This window comes from Haemaphysalis longicornis, unplaced genomic scaffold (assembly GCF_048455015.1).
Source record: "Haemaphysalis longicornis isolate Haplotype H1 unplaced genomic scaffold, Haemaphysalis longicornis Haplotype H1 scaffold_2, whole genome shotgun sequence".
NCBI classification, from domain to species: Eukaryota; Metazoa; Arthropoda; class Arachnida; order Ixodida; family Ixodidae; genus Haemaphysalis; species Haemaphysalis longicornis.
In genome coordinates, this window is record NW_027526295.1 from 263,240,598 (window position 1) to 263,258,133 (window position 17,536).

Below are 17,536 nucleotides of genomic sequence, written 5' to 3' on the forward strand. Positions count from 1 at the left end.
ATTTGAACACACAGCATAACTTTATGTTAACTTGTCTTTGCGTTTCCCTATTGTTTTTTGTCAATATTTGCTGTGTATGCAATCTTCTGGCAGCCTGGATGTGTAGGCTTCACAGTTAAGAGGCATATCTGCGCTGGAAGTGTGTACTATTTTTCTGTTTTCATATATTTGTAAAGTAAGCACTTCTTTTTTGCATCAGTAAGTACAAATTTATAGAATTGTGTGAGCTAACGATGCCTTGTGAAGAAGGCACAGTCGTCGCAAAAAACCAATTGACTTTTTCACTGCGATCTCCAACATCTGTAATTTGACTGGGTTTGCTTTTTGTTTGTTGTTGGTGGTGCTGATTGCAATTTTTTATTTGTTCTAGTTGCTTGAAACCGGCTTCATAAGTCCTCAAGCAGTATAAACGATAATACTACTGCTACTACTACTACTAATAATAATAACGATAATAATGATAATGCAAATAATAATAATAATGGATATGATCATGATCATGATGATTGTGGTGGCATACCGTATTTTTATGCGTATAACCCGCCCCTGCATATACCCCGCATCCACACTTTCCGCCAACGAATAACAAAAATATATCCCCACGTATCGCGTAAATACCTCACATATAATCCGCACCGCTACTTCACCCCTAAAATTTTCGCATTGTTGGTGTGGGTTATATGCGCAAAAATACGGTATTTTTTCCTGCTCCCCCAGAGAAAAGATAGTTCCGACGCCACAGAAAGAACTAGCATGAGAGCTCCAAGGAGTGACTGCATGCACAGACAAAACATTTAGTACTTGCAGTGATGGTGCTTCCCAGGTGCCATTTATGCATCAGATTTAATGAGTGCAGCACTAGAACGTCGTGCCGCTGACAACTTGACAGCGGTAATCAGCAGCGGCAGACATCTGTCAGCAATGTGGATAGAGTCTTAACTTAATTTACTTTTATACCATTACACTAGAAGATTTTAAAAATGCCCAGTAGTAATCAATTTAAAACATTATCCCATGACTGCTGGGCTCGGCATTTAATATTAAAGATACGAGCCACATTTCCACATTTTCCCTTTCAAAAGTGCACATTCTAATCTTGATTGAAATAATTCAAGAAAGTAACTGTCACCTATAGCAGTGTAAATTGCAGTGATATTTCAGGCAAGGAACTGTGACATGGGAATGTTTTGAGCCCAAACAATTTGAATCTCCTGCTCACTACCCCCCCTACCCCCCCCCAACCCCATGGTAGCACTGAGTTGATGCTAGCACTATGGCATCACTAGACAATTTTAACTAGGCGGCATCACTACACAAGCTCACAGGGCAATTTTAAGATGTTTTATAGGTGTCCCCTAACTGCACTGAAAAGGCAACCAAGACTTGGCAGTCCAAAGTTCCCCTCCTTACGAGCTCAATTTATGCAGCAAGCTGAGCAGTTAGTTGTAGTCGTTCACTCTTACTTGTTGTCGTTATTGTCCTGAGGCATGGGGTCATCATCGTGGTCATTGATGTCGGTGCTTGCATATCGGTCCTGAAGCAGAAAAACAATATTGCCACGTTCCAGGACCCTAAGACAAGCATCCCACAACAGAACTTCCAATAAGCAAGCCAGATAAAATAAGTTGATTGTAGTGACAGTAAAATCTTTACCCAAGCTGATTCTACTAAAAGCAAAATTCAAAACTGCCAGCTACCCTATTCGTAGCAAAAGCCAGAATTGCATGAATAATATCATCGGTAGAGAGTGACTACTTTGGCTCTCAAGGGCATGAAACTGTATATATAAGGCAATAACCTGGTCTATGTTTCTAGAATGTGTGCTGGAACAGTTGAGTTTGAAAATGAATATGAGTAACAAAATCACACCATTATCATATTAATAGCATGTAAACACCGAGATGGTTGTTCTCACCAGTATAATCATAGCAGAATGCCAACAATTGAAGTAAAAGATCAGTTCATCATACCAACTTTCACGCTATCCTGGCTTTAGATAAGGGATGTGCAAAAGTTCCCACCAAAAAATTACAAACATCTCAGCACTCACGATGTAGTGATTGCAAAAGCATTAGTGTCCAACTCCCAAACGTGTCGTTTTTATTACCATCATATTTCCCTTTGCACTTTTTTCTTCTTCTCGGTAGCAATGACTCAATGCATACCTGCATTTGCATATGCCAAGTAAAAGAAAACATTATGTGAAGGCACACTTTACTACTCTGTGATTGGCACATTGCTACTTCTGTAATTAGCATGCTAAAATCACTCAAGTAGAAGTATGTCCTTAACACACATTTCTAGGGCGGAAGCAACCACCCAATTATTACAGCCACTTTTATTTTTTTCCCTTTGTGTCTTTTGTTGTTCTCTCCATTACCATGACTTGGCACAAACACATTCTCATCACCAAGCAAAGGAAACATTTAGCAAGGAGCTTCGATACTCCCATAATATCTACTTTCTTCATTACCATGCTCAAATCACCTGTAGGCCTCAGTTCATGTTGGTAACCACGGAGCAATAACATATATAGGTGGTACTCATTGAAAAGTTTAGCTGTCAATTTTTTCGCTTGGCAACACTGGAAACGGCCACGGACATGGTGCGGCTTGTGCCACTGCACCCGCACGCCGAAGAAAAAAAATACTGGCGTGCGTCGTCTGCTCCGTTTCAACCCGATTCTCAACGGTGGTGTCAACAGATAGGTTATTAATTGCATTCGCATTGGAGTGGAGGCATTACTATGCGTTCGATGGGGTAGAGTTGGGAACGTCCAACACAAATCATGTGCTTAGCACGGAACAGATGCTGCTAGCTTAACCTCGGCCAAGTGTTTGTGACGTCATCTGGCTGCCTTAAGAGGTGACGTTCCCCCCTCCCATCGTTTTTTGCTTTGTGTCTGCAATGCAAGTCTCCAAGTCAAAGGTCACCAGCACCCTCCCCAACCGGCACTCACGTAGTTCTGCACCAGGTCTGGGTGGTTGGTCTGGATCCCGTCGTCCAGGATGGTCACCACGACCCCTTTGCCCGTGTAGCCCCGTTCCCAGGCAGGCGCTACGTTCATGTCGTGGCCTCCTATGGCCCCGCCATTCTGCAAACAGGCAGGGGGTTAGGAGAGAGGCGCGGCAGATGACATATGCCTCAACAACCAGGAAGGAGCACCCATTACTGCCCACTGGCCACCCTGGTCATTTCAAGAACATAGCCTGTGGTGCAGCTGCACCGTGCAAACAGCCCTTACTGCCATACACAGTGCATGAGGCATGAGTGGATGAAAGCAAGGATTTCTCTCTCCTTTCTTCACTGGAAGGCAGTTTAATAAATTGTTACTGTATTTTTGCTTTGAACTGGCAAATAAACAAATGAGAGTGAAACAAAGTACACCTCGTTAATTCGAGCTGAAGCCGCGGTCACGGCAAATTTATATGTATTTAAACAGCTCCCGTTAATTCGAACTTCTTTTAATTCGAGCAAACATCCAGGCCTCTTCGAGTTCGAATTCCCGAGGTTCGACTGTATCTGCAAAGACAAAAAGAAATGACTGTGGTATTTGCATCTTCCCTATTAGGTACATTCATTTCTTTTATTTGCACTTTAAAGGCCTGAGGACATTACATAAAGGTCAATCACTCCTTAGAACCATTCGCATTGCAGAAAGGCTGTGCTAAATGTATTTTTAAAATAGCAGCTGCAACATTTCTATGAGCATACAAATGAAAACAAACTAAAGTGCATCTAAAATGGTGCTTCCTCTACCTTCTTTCATTCCCTTAGCCCTATTCATTCACATCCAACATGCCATGATGAGTGGGCCAATTCCTGGCCTGCAATGACGCATAGACATCTCTCTATTTTTTTCTTTTATTTTTTTATTTTTAAAAGCAAGCTGCAGGTCAGAAATGAACCCAAAAATCCTTGGGAAAGGAGTGGGGGGCGACCCCCTTCCCTTTCCCATGTACTGTAGTACTGCGCATAGATGAGGATTTGGTATGAGATTTGAAAAACCACACGGACGTTTAATCGTACTTCGCAACATTGCCAAGGTGCTGCAAGGCTAGCGCTTGGCATCAGCATGAATGAACATCACCTAGATGCCAAAGCCAGGCACATGGCGTAATTTGCAGGAGCTAACTATTCACAGACGATGCACAAATTTTAAAATAAAACACACTAGCGATTGGAAGCTGTAGAGTGCTGTCGGAAAAACAAAAGTTCATGAAGCAGCAAACGAAAAGGCGGATGAGGTTTGCTAGTGAGTGAGACAAAATTAAGGCAGCACGACAAAATCCCACTCTTGCCTTGAAAACAATGGCTAGGAACACAGACGTCACAGCTACTGACACTGCCTTTGTTTTACAATACCAGCACCTTCTTCCAAAAGAAAAAAGAAAAACAACGCAACAAAAAACCTCCAACACATGCGTGCACCCTGCAGCTGTCATAATGCTCAGTTCCTTTTCTGTGCTCCACAGCTGACTGTCATTCCCGCTTTTTTTTTTTCTTTTCTATATAATGGCAACTTTTAGACTGGATGGCCTGCCATTTATTTTTCAGGCCTCTTTCAAGAAAAAATGTCTTATTGTCAGTGGGAAAACTAGATTTGATGAGTGAGGGCTAGCAATACTCGTCCTCAACTGGGTTCATAGCGGGGCATGGACATGCAAAGCAGACAGAAACACTATGCACATACCCCAAACTTGGAGCTCAAAAAGACTTGTGGAAAAAGAAAAAAAAGCATGTAAACTGGTGTGATATTTTCCAGCTGCTTAAAATAAAATTATACCCTAAAAGAATAAACAACATTCACAACAAAAACGGGCATGCTTTCAGAATTGTGTTCACTGACTTTTATGCTATCAACTTGTTCAAAAAGAAAAAGAAAGCAATGGAAATTTTTGCCACACTTCTTGACATAACTGATGATAAGATATATCCCTTAAAGACTCTCATTCATTTTTTCCAGTAGATTAAATTGCTTCTAACACTTGCAGGTCCCGATAAGACAAGGACTCGTACTTTGACTTCAGTTGATTCACTTTTCTGCTTCGTCAGATCAATCTTTAGTGATCTTACCAGAGTTGAATGAGTTCGAGTCAACTTTTTGATCACTTTCCCTGCAGTTTTCACGTAATACTACGGACTACCGAATGCAGCTCTTTTAATCAAAACTAGCAGAAAAAAGTGACCAAAAAAGCTTACCCATAACAACCAAATGTCTATCAGCAGCAAAGATGTGCTTGCAATTACAGAAATGTGGTTTGAGCCAACAAGTTTGTAGCTACACTCAACTAAACTCGGGAATCCTCCCCTCTCCTCCCAAAAGGAGCCGGATAGGAGGGGCTGTGAGCTTAAATTTGGGAGTTTAACAAACCAAAGCTTCACCAGGGCTATGAGGCACACTGTAGTGAAGGGCCCCTGATTTATCATATGGGGACCCTAATGTGCACTGAAATCTCAGCACACGGGTGTTTTTGCTTTCGCCTCCATCAGAAAAGCAGCCCCCGTGGGGGAGATCAAGCTGGCACCCTCGAATTCAGGAGCACAGCGCCTCAGCCACTGAGCCACCGCGCCAAGTGGAAAGGGTTGTGAAACGGGGGCGTACCAGGTACCACTGCTTCTCGTAGAGGGGGTCCGAGAAGATGCGGTACGAGCGGTGGAACTCCTCCTGGTACCGGATGTCATCCAGGCTGATGTCTCGCTTGACCCTCCGCTTGACCACCTGCTGCTCGAACCACTTCACCTGCGCACCCGCATTACGCACTTATGAAACCCCGGCTGGACCTCAGGAAGTCCCACATCAGCACCTTCAACATCAGTGCCTTCAAACAGTCTGTTTTGAGGGGAATTTGTTCGTAAGTCTTTTTTTATTTTTGTTACCTTACATTCTTATCCTAAACGACGTGCCTTCCCAATGCCTTTTTTTCAATTTAAATAAAACATTTATTTTCTCTCTTTCTCCATCTCTACTCATTGCGCCTCCTTCTTCTCATTTGACAATAAAATCTTCAAGCTTACCACCTGAATCCTGAACTGTGCCCACCCACAAAAAAACATCTCCAAGTGACCCTATCTTTGGGATGTCGTAAACAGCATTCCTGCCATGTGCAAGGGTCCAGATGGCTTGACAATACGTTACTTAGACGACTTATTAAGCTTCTTTTTCACACATTTTTCCATCCATGCATCCACAGTATGACTCTTAAATGGACGATTCTTATTTTTTCAAGACTGAGTGCAGCAGCATTGCTACGCTCCTGAACTTCTTTATCTGGCCACGGAGCACAGATACCACCTTGGTGGCAAATTTACAGCCGTGTTGCAGCGATGCGAAGCTGAGATGATACAAGACGAGTAATAAGCATCCACAAATTAAAAGCCTCTATTGCCTACCAGCAACAGATTATGGCCATCTAATATTACAACAGTATTATCATACAATAATGACAGTGAGTAGCACTACTGCTATATGTCTTAGCAATCTTAATTAGAGACAAGGAAGTCTGGCATGAAATTTTGCTGAGCGAAGGAAAGTAAAAGCAAGAAATAAAGAGGGAGGCCTTATTTGCAAGTTTTGCAGAGAGGTTTGTAACCCCTTTTCCTGTGCTTTGAATCACTGCCACCATTTTTCATGTTTGCTAAACAGCCCATAATCTATGCAGCAATTCCTGCTGTTGGGCAGCTCTCTTATGTACCCCTATATTGTTTGTTTTTACAATGTGACACCACTCCTGTAATAATCCCATCACGGGATTGACAGTATCCTGAAATAAATAAATAAATTACAGAAGAAAACTATTTACCTTACCTAAATGTGACTTTACGAAACAAACATTCTAGTTTCAACAATAAATATCAACAATAAATACGGCAAGGCAATCTCAATATATCCACAATACAACACTTCATTTCCAAGATGCAAGGTAACCTTGTTAAAATTGACCCAAATCTTTGCCCTGCACCAAAATTGTAGTACAATTACATTGCAGTGTATTTTCATCGTTCTGCACCACATAGATCCACATGGCTGAAACTAACTCTCTTCTTGGTACTGCCTTCAAATGATAGGAAAAAAGAAAAAAAAGAAATTACCCTCAAAAGACCAGAATGAGGTTGAAACAACATCAGGTTGGATCCCATCTGGCTGCCAATCTGAAGCACAGTATTTCAATGTGGGCTACTGTCAAAGTGATAGCGGGATAGAGCGACAACAAGGTCAACCAGAGGGATATCATCATTTACAAGGACGCTAATCCTTACCTGTTCATCTTGCTGCAAAATTTCGTGGTGACTGTGGCTTGCCTCTAAGGACCGTTTGCGTATTGCGTGGTGATGAAACAAGTAGTAGTTTTCGAGGGATCCAATCTGCACACAAAAGACATAAGCAGGCACCACTCTTAACAGCCACAAGAGATGCGAAATACTCCACAAATATTCACTGCAAACATGTTAGCCATATTTTGGCTAAGTACCCTCCTGCAAGAGGCCCGTTAGGGGTATTCTGAATGGAATAAATATAGACAATATAATCATCCTAAGTTCTCTGCTGCTTCACATACCTACACATCTTTCAAAGGCATCTCACAGATTGAATAGCCCAGTGGTTCTCAAGCATGAGTGTGTCAAGGACCACTTTCGGGCTTGCAAAAGTGATGGGGGACCCCACGACGGACTATGTTCATCCATTTCATAATGTCGAACAATTTGCACGTGCAGCTAAAGTCTCCAACATGCTTATCAATGCCCGCCTTTTGTGTCTGAATTTTACACCAATGTGTGTAGTATTCTCTAACAATTTGCTCTTGCAGCTTAAAGTCACCGGAACACCTACATGCTGTATTTTGTGTGTCTGGCTTTTCCGCATACCTGGAGTGTTTTGCAAAAAGCCAACGTAAAACTTCTGCTACGCAAAAAAATTTAAACATGTCATGCAGCGAAGCCACCATTTTGACACCAAGGTTTGGCAAAAAGGAGAAAAGATGAGGTGCTGGAGAAGAAGAGTTTCCAAAAGGGCTTCGCGGATTCCTGGAATACCCCCACGGACCCCCATTTGAGAACCACTGGCATAGCCAACGGCATACAAAGTGAATAAGAAAGCTGAAGGCAGAAAAACCGTTTAGCAAAGCTACTTTGCACTGGTTCATTTCAGATACCTCATATAGACCTGAAACAAACTTATCGGAAGGATATCAAGTTAAAGGGGCCATTAAGATAAAATACAACTTTACTCAGTGTGAAAGAACTGGCCTTCGGTAACTCACTACGCTCCATTTCAGCGAAGAAAGACGCTTTTTAACCTCTTTGAAATACCCCATCTCCCCCACCACCATGTATGTAGACGCCGCGGAGTACCGACACGCGGAAGGATTTGCTCTCGCAGTGGTCACTCACCCCAACTCTCCCCCCGTCACCTCCCTTACCGTACGGACACCTTACCCCGCAACAGCGGAAGAGGCGGCAATAGCCCTGGCCCTTATCACTAGGCCGCAACCACACATTATAATCACTGATTTGAAGACGGCCGTTCAAAACTTCATTCGCGGTAGCATTTCGGCTACGGCACTCAAAATTATTCTCCAAAATCCCCCTCATCAACCAGTCGACATCGTCTGGACTCCGGCCCACACTGGGGTGGGAGGCAACGAGGCGGCCCACAAAGCAGCACGAGAACTCACCAGCCGTGCTGGGCTCGCTCCTGCTCCCTACCATGGTGCTCGGTCGGCCCGCGATCGACTGCTCTCGTACCAAGAGGTCACGGAGCATTACCGCCTCTCCCGCCGCCGCTATCCCCCTGCCCACACATCCCTCACCAACGATCAGGAGCGCCTATGGCGACTCCTTCAGACAAACTCCCTCGCCAGTCGGTCCCTCCTCCACAAGATCTATCCCTCTGAGTTCCCTTCACCCAACTGTCCCCTATGTGACTCCCTGGACACTCTAACCCACGCCATGTGGGCCTGCCCTCTTAACCCACTCCCCCCCATCTCCAGCGTCGAGCAGTGGGAGGACGCGCTGGGCAGCTCGCAACCGGGGGTGCAGCTACTTCTGGTTGACCGAGCTGCCACCGTCGCCGCCAGCCTTCGGCCGGCAGCCACCACGCGTTCCTAGCCAACTTGCTTGGAAAATAAAGTGATTTCTCTCTCTCTCTCTAACCTCTTTGAAATTTGAAAACTTTCAAATTTCACACTACAGCGACGCAACATGGGCAGGGTGACGTAACCAGCCTAAAAACATAGCTATCAGTGTATTAAAAACAATTCTGCATTTAAGCGACACCACAAAACAGAACCGGAAGCCCCTCTACAATCACCAAGTCATGTTCCATTGCAGTGGCTAAGGTCGGCGGTTGTAAATGTCAGAAAGTCACCACTGCTTCATATGCTTTCTTTAGTATCTCGATTATTTGTTTGAAGTTAGCGATAAAATTGGTGTCATTGTTATTAGAACAAAGCAGTATTTCTAATGAACCAAATACGTATTTTGTCTTCATGGCCTCTCCAATAAAACAAAGTACTACAATCTTCCCGTTAATGGTGCTGCGACCTGCACTAAACTTATTGGTGATGAGGGCCACGCAGTTTACTCAAGGGTTTTCAAAGTGAAAAGACTTGCATAACGTCCATGGAGACATTGTGGAGACCAGCATAGTGTTTCCACTATCCCATGCTAGTTTCATTGTTGTTAAATACGCAGCCCCCGTTTAACAATTAGCAACCATTAATGAAGAATGTGTCGCGATGAAAACATTTGCAGCCTGTTTTCTGCAAGCCACATACGCAGCATGTGCATTCTTTGGGCTTTCCTACTGGCCTTTTTATAGGAAGTTTGTGGTACAAGAAACCGTGAGGTTATGCAAGACTGCAATTGTAGGGACAGGACACTGTCAGAACATTACAGCAAGAGGTCATTGACTGACACCAATTTGACACTGCCTAATGCTGCACCAGTAGCGATGAAAGAATATACAAAACAACTTTGCTTCAAGGGCATCAATTTGACTCCAAAGTCAAGCCATACATTCAATAGTCTTGCCTTTTATGACATGGGCCATGGCTCTAAGACAAGAAAGAAGAAGAATAAGTAAGAAAGTGATTGTTAGGGAGTGGGGGATGGGGAGATAGAGGCCAGTAACTGTCTGGCAAGGCGCCGACACCTCAACCAGCCAAGACAACCTGACATGACCGTCCCCCCCCCCCCCCCCGCGTCTTTCCCAAATTTTTAATGTGCCCCATGAACAATTCAAGGGGTGCCATTAACCTGTTATAGCTGGCCCAACAACATGACCAAAGCATATTTTGTGCTTTTGAGACCTACTTCCCTATTCTTCCTTTCTTAGAGCAAATTACAATCAATTTTTAAGCTCAGTCATGACAATGCAGGCTGGAGCTGGAGCAATATTTGATCAGATTCACCCTGCTCCTGGGATTTTAAAGAATGAGAGAGCAACAAAGTTTTTTTACAATGCAGATTCTGGAAATCAATTTAAACCATGACAGCTACACTGCAGCAAATGTAGAGTAAACCAGCTGGTTTAGTTCCCTTTCGTTGCACTTTGTGCCTCTGCTCTACTGTTTCCTCCAGCAGCTGTTCTGTTTCACTGCAAAATCAATCATTACTGTTTCTATACATCCTCACTGTTCTTTCTCCTATATTTGCTGTGCATTAGGTTCTCCCGCGTTTTCATTTTAAAACGCAACCTCCACGAAAGCATTCCGGCATTGCATTTGCAGAAAAACTGCAGCTGACCATTTGCCCCTGTGAAATTTTTCGAATGCATGAACTTCAAAAAAGAAACTTGTGAATGAACAATCCAACTAACATGAACACCAGCGAGGTAGAGAAGAAGCCTGCATTCCTATCCCATCGTCCACAGCTTCTATTCATTCACGGGCAACTCGCCGCACTTACGCTTAAGGTGTCAATGTACGCACACATAGATGAAAAGAAATTCAATGATGAGCTGGACAGCCCTAAAGTAATTTTATGCCTAAAATGTAACAAAAATAAATTACCTAAGTGACCACATTGTGCACAGTATACATTTTACAATTGAGAGGAGCACTTAAAGTGGTTCTGAAAGAAGTTCTGAACACAGCAAAAGAAAAAGCGCATTCGTTAGCTTACTTTGTCATCAGAACCCCATACAACTTTTCTACGAACCACGAAAGCTCAGTTTCACAGTAAAGTTTGTAACCACCTGAACTCATCGGCACCCCATGCATTTATTCTGATCCCTGCCGTTGGCCACCTCTCTCATGCACTTAGAGTAAAGGAAAGCACTGTTTTTGTGTCGGCACGATTACCACAGCACGATTACGTGCAATAAAAGTCATATCCTCTTTTGTTTAACTGCATTTTCATACTCTTCATGAAAAGGCATGTGCACAACTTGCTAGAATACACACGTATCCTGCTTGAGTGTCCAACTTGTTCACACCATGCTGTCTTGATGAGGCCTGCCATCATTGCTGAGAACGGCAAACACATCTTATTGAAATGGAAAGTAAACTGATGCATTTCATGACTGAGAATTTTCTCCCACTTCTTGACATCATTTTTGATCAGTATCCAAAGATGTTACGAGTGATCCTCAGCTGAAAAGCCACAACAAAGAGAATACAAAACCTTGCCATCGCATACCACCAGACAGAGCTGTGCGACAAGTGCTGCTACAGCGCATGGTATTTTCAGCGTCAGACAAGCGAAAAGCCGTGCACGTTTGTGTACTTGGCTAACAACTCTGACAGAATAAATTTGAAGTGATAACACCTTTCGGACATGCCAGAAAATGTTCCTGAAGTCAAATGCAGTGTTAACACTGATTGTCAACATTTCACGTCATGAAGGGCATCAGTAGCTCTGGCAATTTCAGCATACTAAGGGCACATGGCTGGATTAAATATAGGGGGGAACTTGAAACAAAGGTCCCCACTGATCCAGCGGTGGAGTGCCCACGCATCTAAGTACCCTAGCTTATCGACACTTTGAACTAGCCATTGTTTTTGCTCATGCATGCATTATCAGGACTGTCACCATCAACAGCCAGCATAGCGCTACCTTCCACAGTGCTGCAAATGTCTCAGGAAAAAAGAATAGAAGAGCATATAATTATGTGCTCTTGTGATATGCCAAAAGCCTTGTTGAAATATTGATTGCATTTACAAAATTTTTCAGGAGGAGAGGAGGTGGTCCTTCTTAAGGTGCCCAGATTGTCTTGTTGCCAGAACCCCTTGGCCTATGAGGTCTGCCACAATGAAAATCTGCCCACTAATTTAGACCCCCTGTGGTACTTTGACATGTGCCAAAATCATGCTCTTTCACATGCCCTTTGTGGCAGGATCATGGGCAGTATCCTGGATGGTGTACATTTTATAAGCATCCATTCTTCTCGAAAGACGATTCTTTATATGATGCCTTAAGAATTTGAATGTGCACTACACAATTCAGTGCACCAGTTGCTGCTGGCCTTTTACAGGCACCGTCCAAAAGCCAAGTCGCAGCTAAAGACGAATGATTTTTTTATCATCAAATATGGCCTATGGCCAGGTTCATGAAAAAAATTTGTTGTATGTACGTGTGCATGCATGCACAGCCAAATTTTATGCCATATTGAGCGACAGCAACAGATCGATAAAGTACCGATCGATAAAGTACCACAGATCGATAAAGCTTTCGATAAAGTACCACATAACTTGCTTCTAACCAAATTGAAAGCCTTGAATATTGACGCTAACATACTAATATGGATAGAATACTTCCTTACTAATCGCTCCCAGTATGTCTTTGCTAACGATCACTGTTCTTCTTCTATATCTGTTACATCAGGAGTTCCCCAAGGATCGGTATTAGGACCTCTACTGTTTCTAGTTTATATTAATGATTTACCTAATTCTATTACCTCCTCAATTAAACTTTTTGCTGATGACTGCGTAATTTACCGAGAAGTCAAAACTACTAATCACACCGTATTACTACAGGCCGATCTTGACCACATCTTGGATTGGTGCACTAAATGGAAAATGAGTCTTAACCCAACTAAATGCAAAGTTATGCGGTTTTCGCGTCGAGCTGCGTCAGTTGCTCCCGCCTATAACATTCACAGTACTACACTATCGGTTGTTACCTGCTACAAATATCTTGGTGTACTCTTAACTTCTAATCTCACCTGGAATAAACATGTAACGTACATTATCTCAAATGCTAACCGCATGTTAGGTTATTTGAAACGCAATTTCAAAGCTGCAACGCCGCCCGTGAAGCTTCTTCTGTATAATTCATTAGTCAGGTCTAAACTTGAGTATGCCGCACCAATTTGGGACCCACACACCAAATTGCTAACGGAAGCACTTGAAGCGGTTCAGAACCGTGCAGCTCGTTTTATTTCTGGTAACTATAACCGTCTAGCTAGTGTCACCGCAATGAAAAACACATTATCACTACCCAATCTTGCATTGCGGCGAAGGGTAGCACGTCTTTGCCTATTCTTTAAAATTTATCACCACAACACAGACTTAAAAAATGCACTCCTAAACGCTCCCACTTACATTTCCCGACGCATTGATCATTCTCGCAAGGTTGGCATTCCGCGCTGTCGCACTGCTGCATATTCCAATTCATTTATTCCCAACACAGCGTCAGAGTGGAACCACCTGCCAGCATCAATTGCGCTTATCAACGATTTTGACGAATTCAAAAGACGTTTGAATGACCTGTATTCCATCAGCTGAGTGAAGTATTTCATTCTATGTACAATATGTCATATATTGCGTTAGTGTACTTTGTCTTGTAATTCTTTTTCATGGGTCATCTGTTGACAATAGCATTTACACTTTGTGATTGTCATGTCGTATTTGTTTTTGGTACGTGTTTCATTACGAGTATGAACACGCTTACAGGTTTTTGGTTGTATTACTATCTTTTTTCCTTTGCCTTGTAAACGCGATGCGAATTTGTCTTACGTTTGTCCTTTTTTTGTGTGTTGTACTGCTCATGTACCACTCCCCTCAGTAATGCCCCTGGGGCCATGAGGGTATCTTGAATAAATAAATAAATAAATAAATCCCTGGTGTCAGTGTACTATGCAGTGTAACCGATTACTGTCACTGTCACGTGCCCCACTATAGCCAACTTTAACTATTGAGTTATGGTGGTTGTGTTGCTCGCATAAATTGTTCCATGTGGTTACATCTGAAATGTGTCCATTTTAGTGTTCAGGTCACTTAAGCACCACAAACATGGCCCATTCGTGTTCTTTTTTTATTGTTTGCAGGGATCTACACCCACCACAGAGTTTATTATCTTGCGACTGAATGATTTTGTCTCCGAATTAAATTACGACAGCAACACGTACATGACAGATTTTCTATTATGCAATTCTTTATTATGATATTACTATTCTTGTTTACGACTTTCGTATTACAATCTTATAGAATTATTATTGCATCTTCTGACAACTTTGATGCAGAGGAGTCAAGTCATTAGGTGACCAAAAAACTGAAAACGTTACACACAAAGCTACGACAAATATTAAGGGGAAAAGGAGCAACTGCGCGACGACATGTAGGCGGTGACGCTTCCATTCAAGCGTCCGGAAAGTGAATGCGCCTCATTTGGCCGTCGCCCGGCGGGGTGCCGCAACAGGTAGCACTTAACAATTTTCCTTCAAAGAACTACCCGAGTAGTTGACGCGCGCGCCTCAATTCAATGCCAAGCGCGCAACTAACTGTCAAGTGGCGCGCGCGCTTTCAGCCCGCACGTCACTCACGTAGGCTGACCTCCTAAAAATACAGCTGACGTCAGTGCGAACACAGCATCGAAACTAATTTTTCATTGCACGCCGCGCGAATCGTTATTCAAGGCGGTTCAGCTGCACCGTTGAAAATGGAACAAACTACTGCGCCAGCGTTCCCAATTCTCAGTCCGCGCAGTTGCCGTGTAAGCACAGCCGCGGCTGCTTTACCTATCGAGGAAAGTCGTCCGATAGGGATGCTTGAAGATGTTCGGTCAACAACAGGAACCATCGGTTTCTTATCGTCGGCCACTTCAGCGCAAGCGGCACTGCGGCGGCTGAATCACGACGTGTTCTAGCCGCTAGAAACCTGTCCCTACTTTGCTTTTCTTCCTTTCTTTGCTTTCTCGTACGGCACCGTGTACGCGGTTTCATTTTAGGTCCGGGATGGAATTCACGCAATCAGGAAACACGCACATGGTCCCCCCACGCTTATTACGTTGTCCATCGGACGAGGAAAAGCTCGAGCTTCGGGAGAAACCAGTCAAACGAGCTGGGCATATGCGCCAATGTTTACGGCCATGCTCCCGAGATTTGCGTTGATGGTCCGTGAGCAGACGCCCTGGCAGCGCAGCGCACACGGGGCCGCTCGAGCGAAGTAGCGTGAATAGTGGCCAGCGTTGCGAAACGGCAGACGATTGCCGCGCACGCGTGCGAACGGGTGCTTACCTGGCCTTCGTTGATAAACCCATAGCGAAGAGCGACACGGTCTGCCTCCTCGGGACCACCGTGTATCTCGACGGCGATTCGGTCTGTGTAAACGGGCCCCTTGGAGGAGGCCTCGGTCCGATCCAGCAGGCAGATAAACGCGGCCAGCCACACACACGGCACACCTGTCCTGAGCCGAAAAACGGTCGTCCTGTGCAGGGCCATCGTCGCAGGTCTCGCCTCGAAGGATGCTCGGACGTGTTCCCGTCTCCGTGGCGACGGCACTCGAGCGGGCTCACGTTATCGGACAATTTTTGCGCTCTCGCAGCTCGAAACCCGGGGTCCCGTCAATTTTGCTCCGGCCGTGCCGAGACATGAATTCAGTCCGAATATACCATTCTGCGTCCAACTGCCTCGCTATCGCCGCACATCGGCACAGCCCCCACGGACAGGGCAGTCTTCTCACGTTTGAAGCAGCATCGACGAAATTTTTTCCCCTTTTTGTGTACTTTTTTTTTCGCCAATCCAGCACGCGATCGCCGCGACACAGCTCGGGAATGAATGAAACTACGCATACGAACGAAAACAAACGCAGTTCGCGCGCCTCTCCGCCAACAAATGCGGAAAATTCTTCCGCCGGCGCCTTTAAGACCGCCGCGGTAACGACTGACGAATCGGACGGTATCATTCCAGCGCGATGTAATAGCGTCACGCAATCTCTGATATGCCGCCGCTCGCATTACTCCTTCCTGCGCCCGTGAGACCTCCCGAGGAGGAGGCACGCGAGAGCGGTCAACGAGATGGATTTACGGCCCTCCTTGTCATGCGGAACAAATTACTGATCACATTAACTTTCATTTCAACGGCTGCATTGTGGCACTAGATCGAGTCTGTAAGAGGAGAAAAACAAACTAGGATGAAAGCTTGAATTTAATATGCAATGCAAAAGCGATTTCATGCGAAGTCATTGAATGCGATGTATTTTTTCGCGCACCGGTCCGAGTGCTGTTCATGTCTGCTGGCAGACTGTTCCCTCAAGCAAACTCTTCGCACAGTTCTCCGTGTCTCGGGACGACAGCCGGCGCGTTGTCGGCTGCCGAGAGTGACGCGTAGGATAATTACCTCGCGCACCTCGCCTCCCCTCTGCTACGACGGCCGCCGCCTCGCACGCACACAAGGGTCAAGGAGGACGTCTGACGAACCTGATGGGCGTCCTACGCACAGGCTCTCCAGTTTCGGTTGCCGCCTAAAACCTTTTATCGTGCATCATTAAGTGCAACTGGGCGCATCTCTCTCACTCTCTCACACCGCATTTTTTCCTTGTTCCGCTCTGATTTCTTGGATCTTCTTGAATTACCCAAATAAACTCCATAGGTGCGACCAAGGCAATTAACATTCTTTCATAAGGCAAAAGAATCCAGAGACAGCATTCACAAAGCAACTTGCAACACTAATGATGTTGCTCCAAAGAGCATCTTGTACTCTTGTATCGAAACCCCTTGTATCAAAACTGTTCTGTGAATCTTACGAAAGTTTGCTGTATTTCCGGTGTGGTTATGCAAAAATGCCTGTGATAAGCCATTGTTCAGACGTTAGTATATTTTCTGATATAACCTTTCGTCTATAGAATTGTTAAACGACTTTCATTTCGAATGCCTGCACAGGAGCATTTCATAAATACAGCTTTACCCCAGCAATTTACATTTCACTCATCTATTTCCATATTTACCAATTTCATTTTTCATCCCCAGGAGCCTAGTTAAACTATCGCAGAAATGCGACATTTTGCATAGAGCGAGGAGTTGATTTGTATACGAACACCGCAAAAACAGTACTTTGCAGAACTCGAAAGTTTTTGCGAGATTCATTATAAAAAGTTACTACCCATAGCTATAAAGTTCGAACTTGGTAGAGCACAACGTGCTAAACTGTGCACAAAGCAAGCTTTTGCATTAAGTATTAGCTGTGCGAAAATTCTTTTCATTACACTGAGTAACTCCAGAGTAATAACCACTTCTGAAAGAACTGCGATGCGCCGGAGAGCTGCACCCGAATGACAGAAAAACAGCCACGTAGGCAACGATGAGTAGACGCAGGCAA

The 17,536-nt window shown here is 44.3% G+C and overlaps 1 protein-coding gene across 2 annotated transcripts in view; it reads right to left on the minus strand.

Moving 5' to 3' along the window:
• Fur2 (furin-like protease 2) overlaps nt 1–16,063 on the minus strand; it is a 70,703-nt gene extending 54,640 nt beyond the window's left edge. Inside the window, exons 1-5 of one of the 2 annotated variants that reach the window (XM_077700463.1) lie at nt 15,458–16,063; nt 7,261–7,365; nt 5,606–5,743; nt 2,960–3,094; nt 1,464–1,534 (exon numbers count right to left, since the gene is read on the minus strand). In XM_077700463.1, coding sequence (XP_077556589.1) covers nt 1,464–1,534; nt 2,960–3,094; nt 5,606–5,743; nt 7,261–7,365; nt 15,458–15,661 — 653 coding nt within the window. In that variant the 5' untranslated portion in view covers nt 15,662–16,063. The remainder of the gene's footprint in view (nt 1–1,463; nt 1,535–2,959; nt 3,095–5,605; nt 5,744–7,260; nt 7,366–15,457) is intronic. The other variant, XM_077700462.1, reaches the window with a different exon arrangement.
• Nucleotides 16,064–17,536: the final 1,473 nt, after the last annotated feature.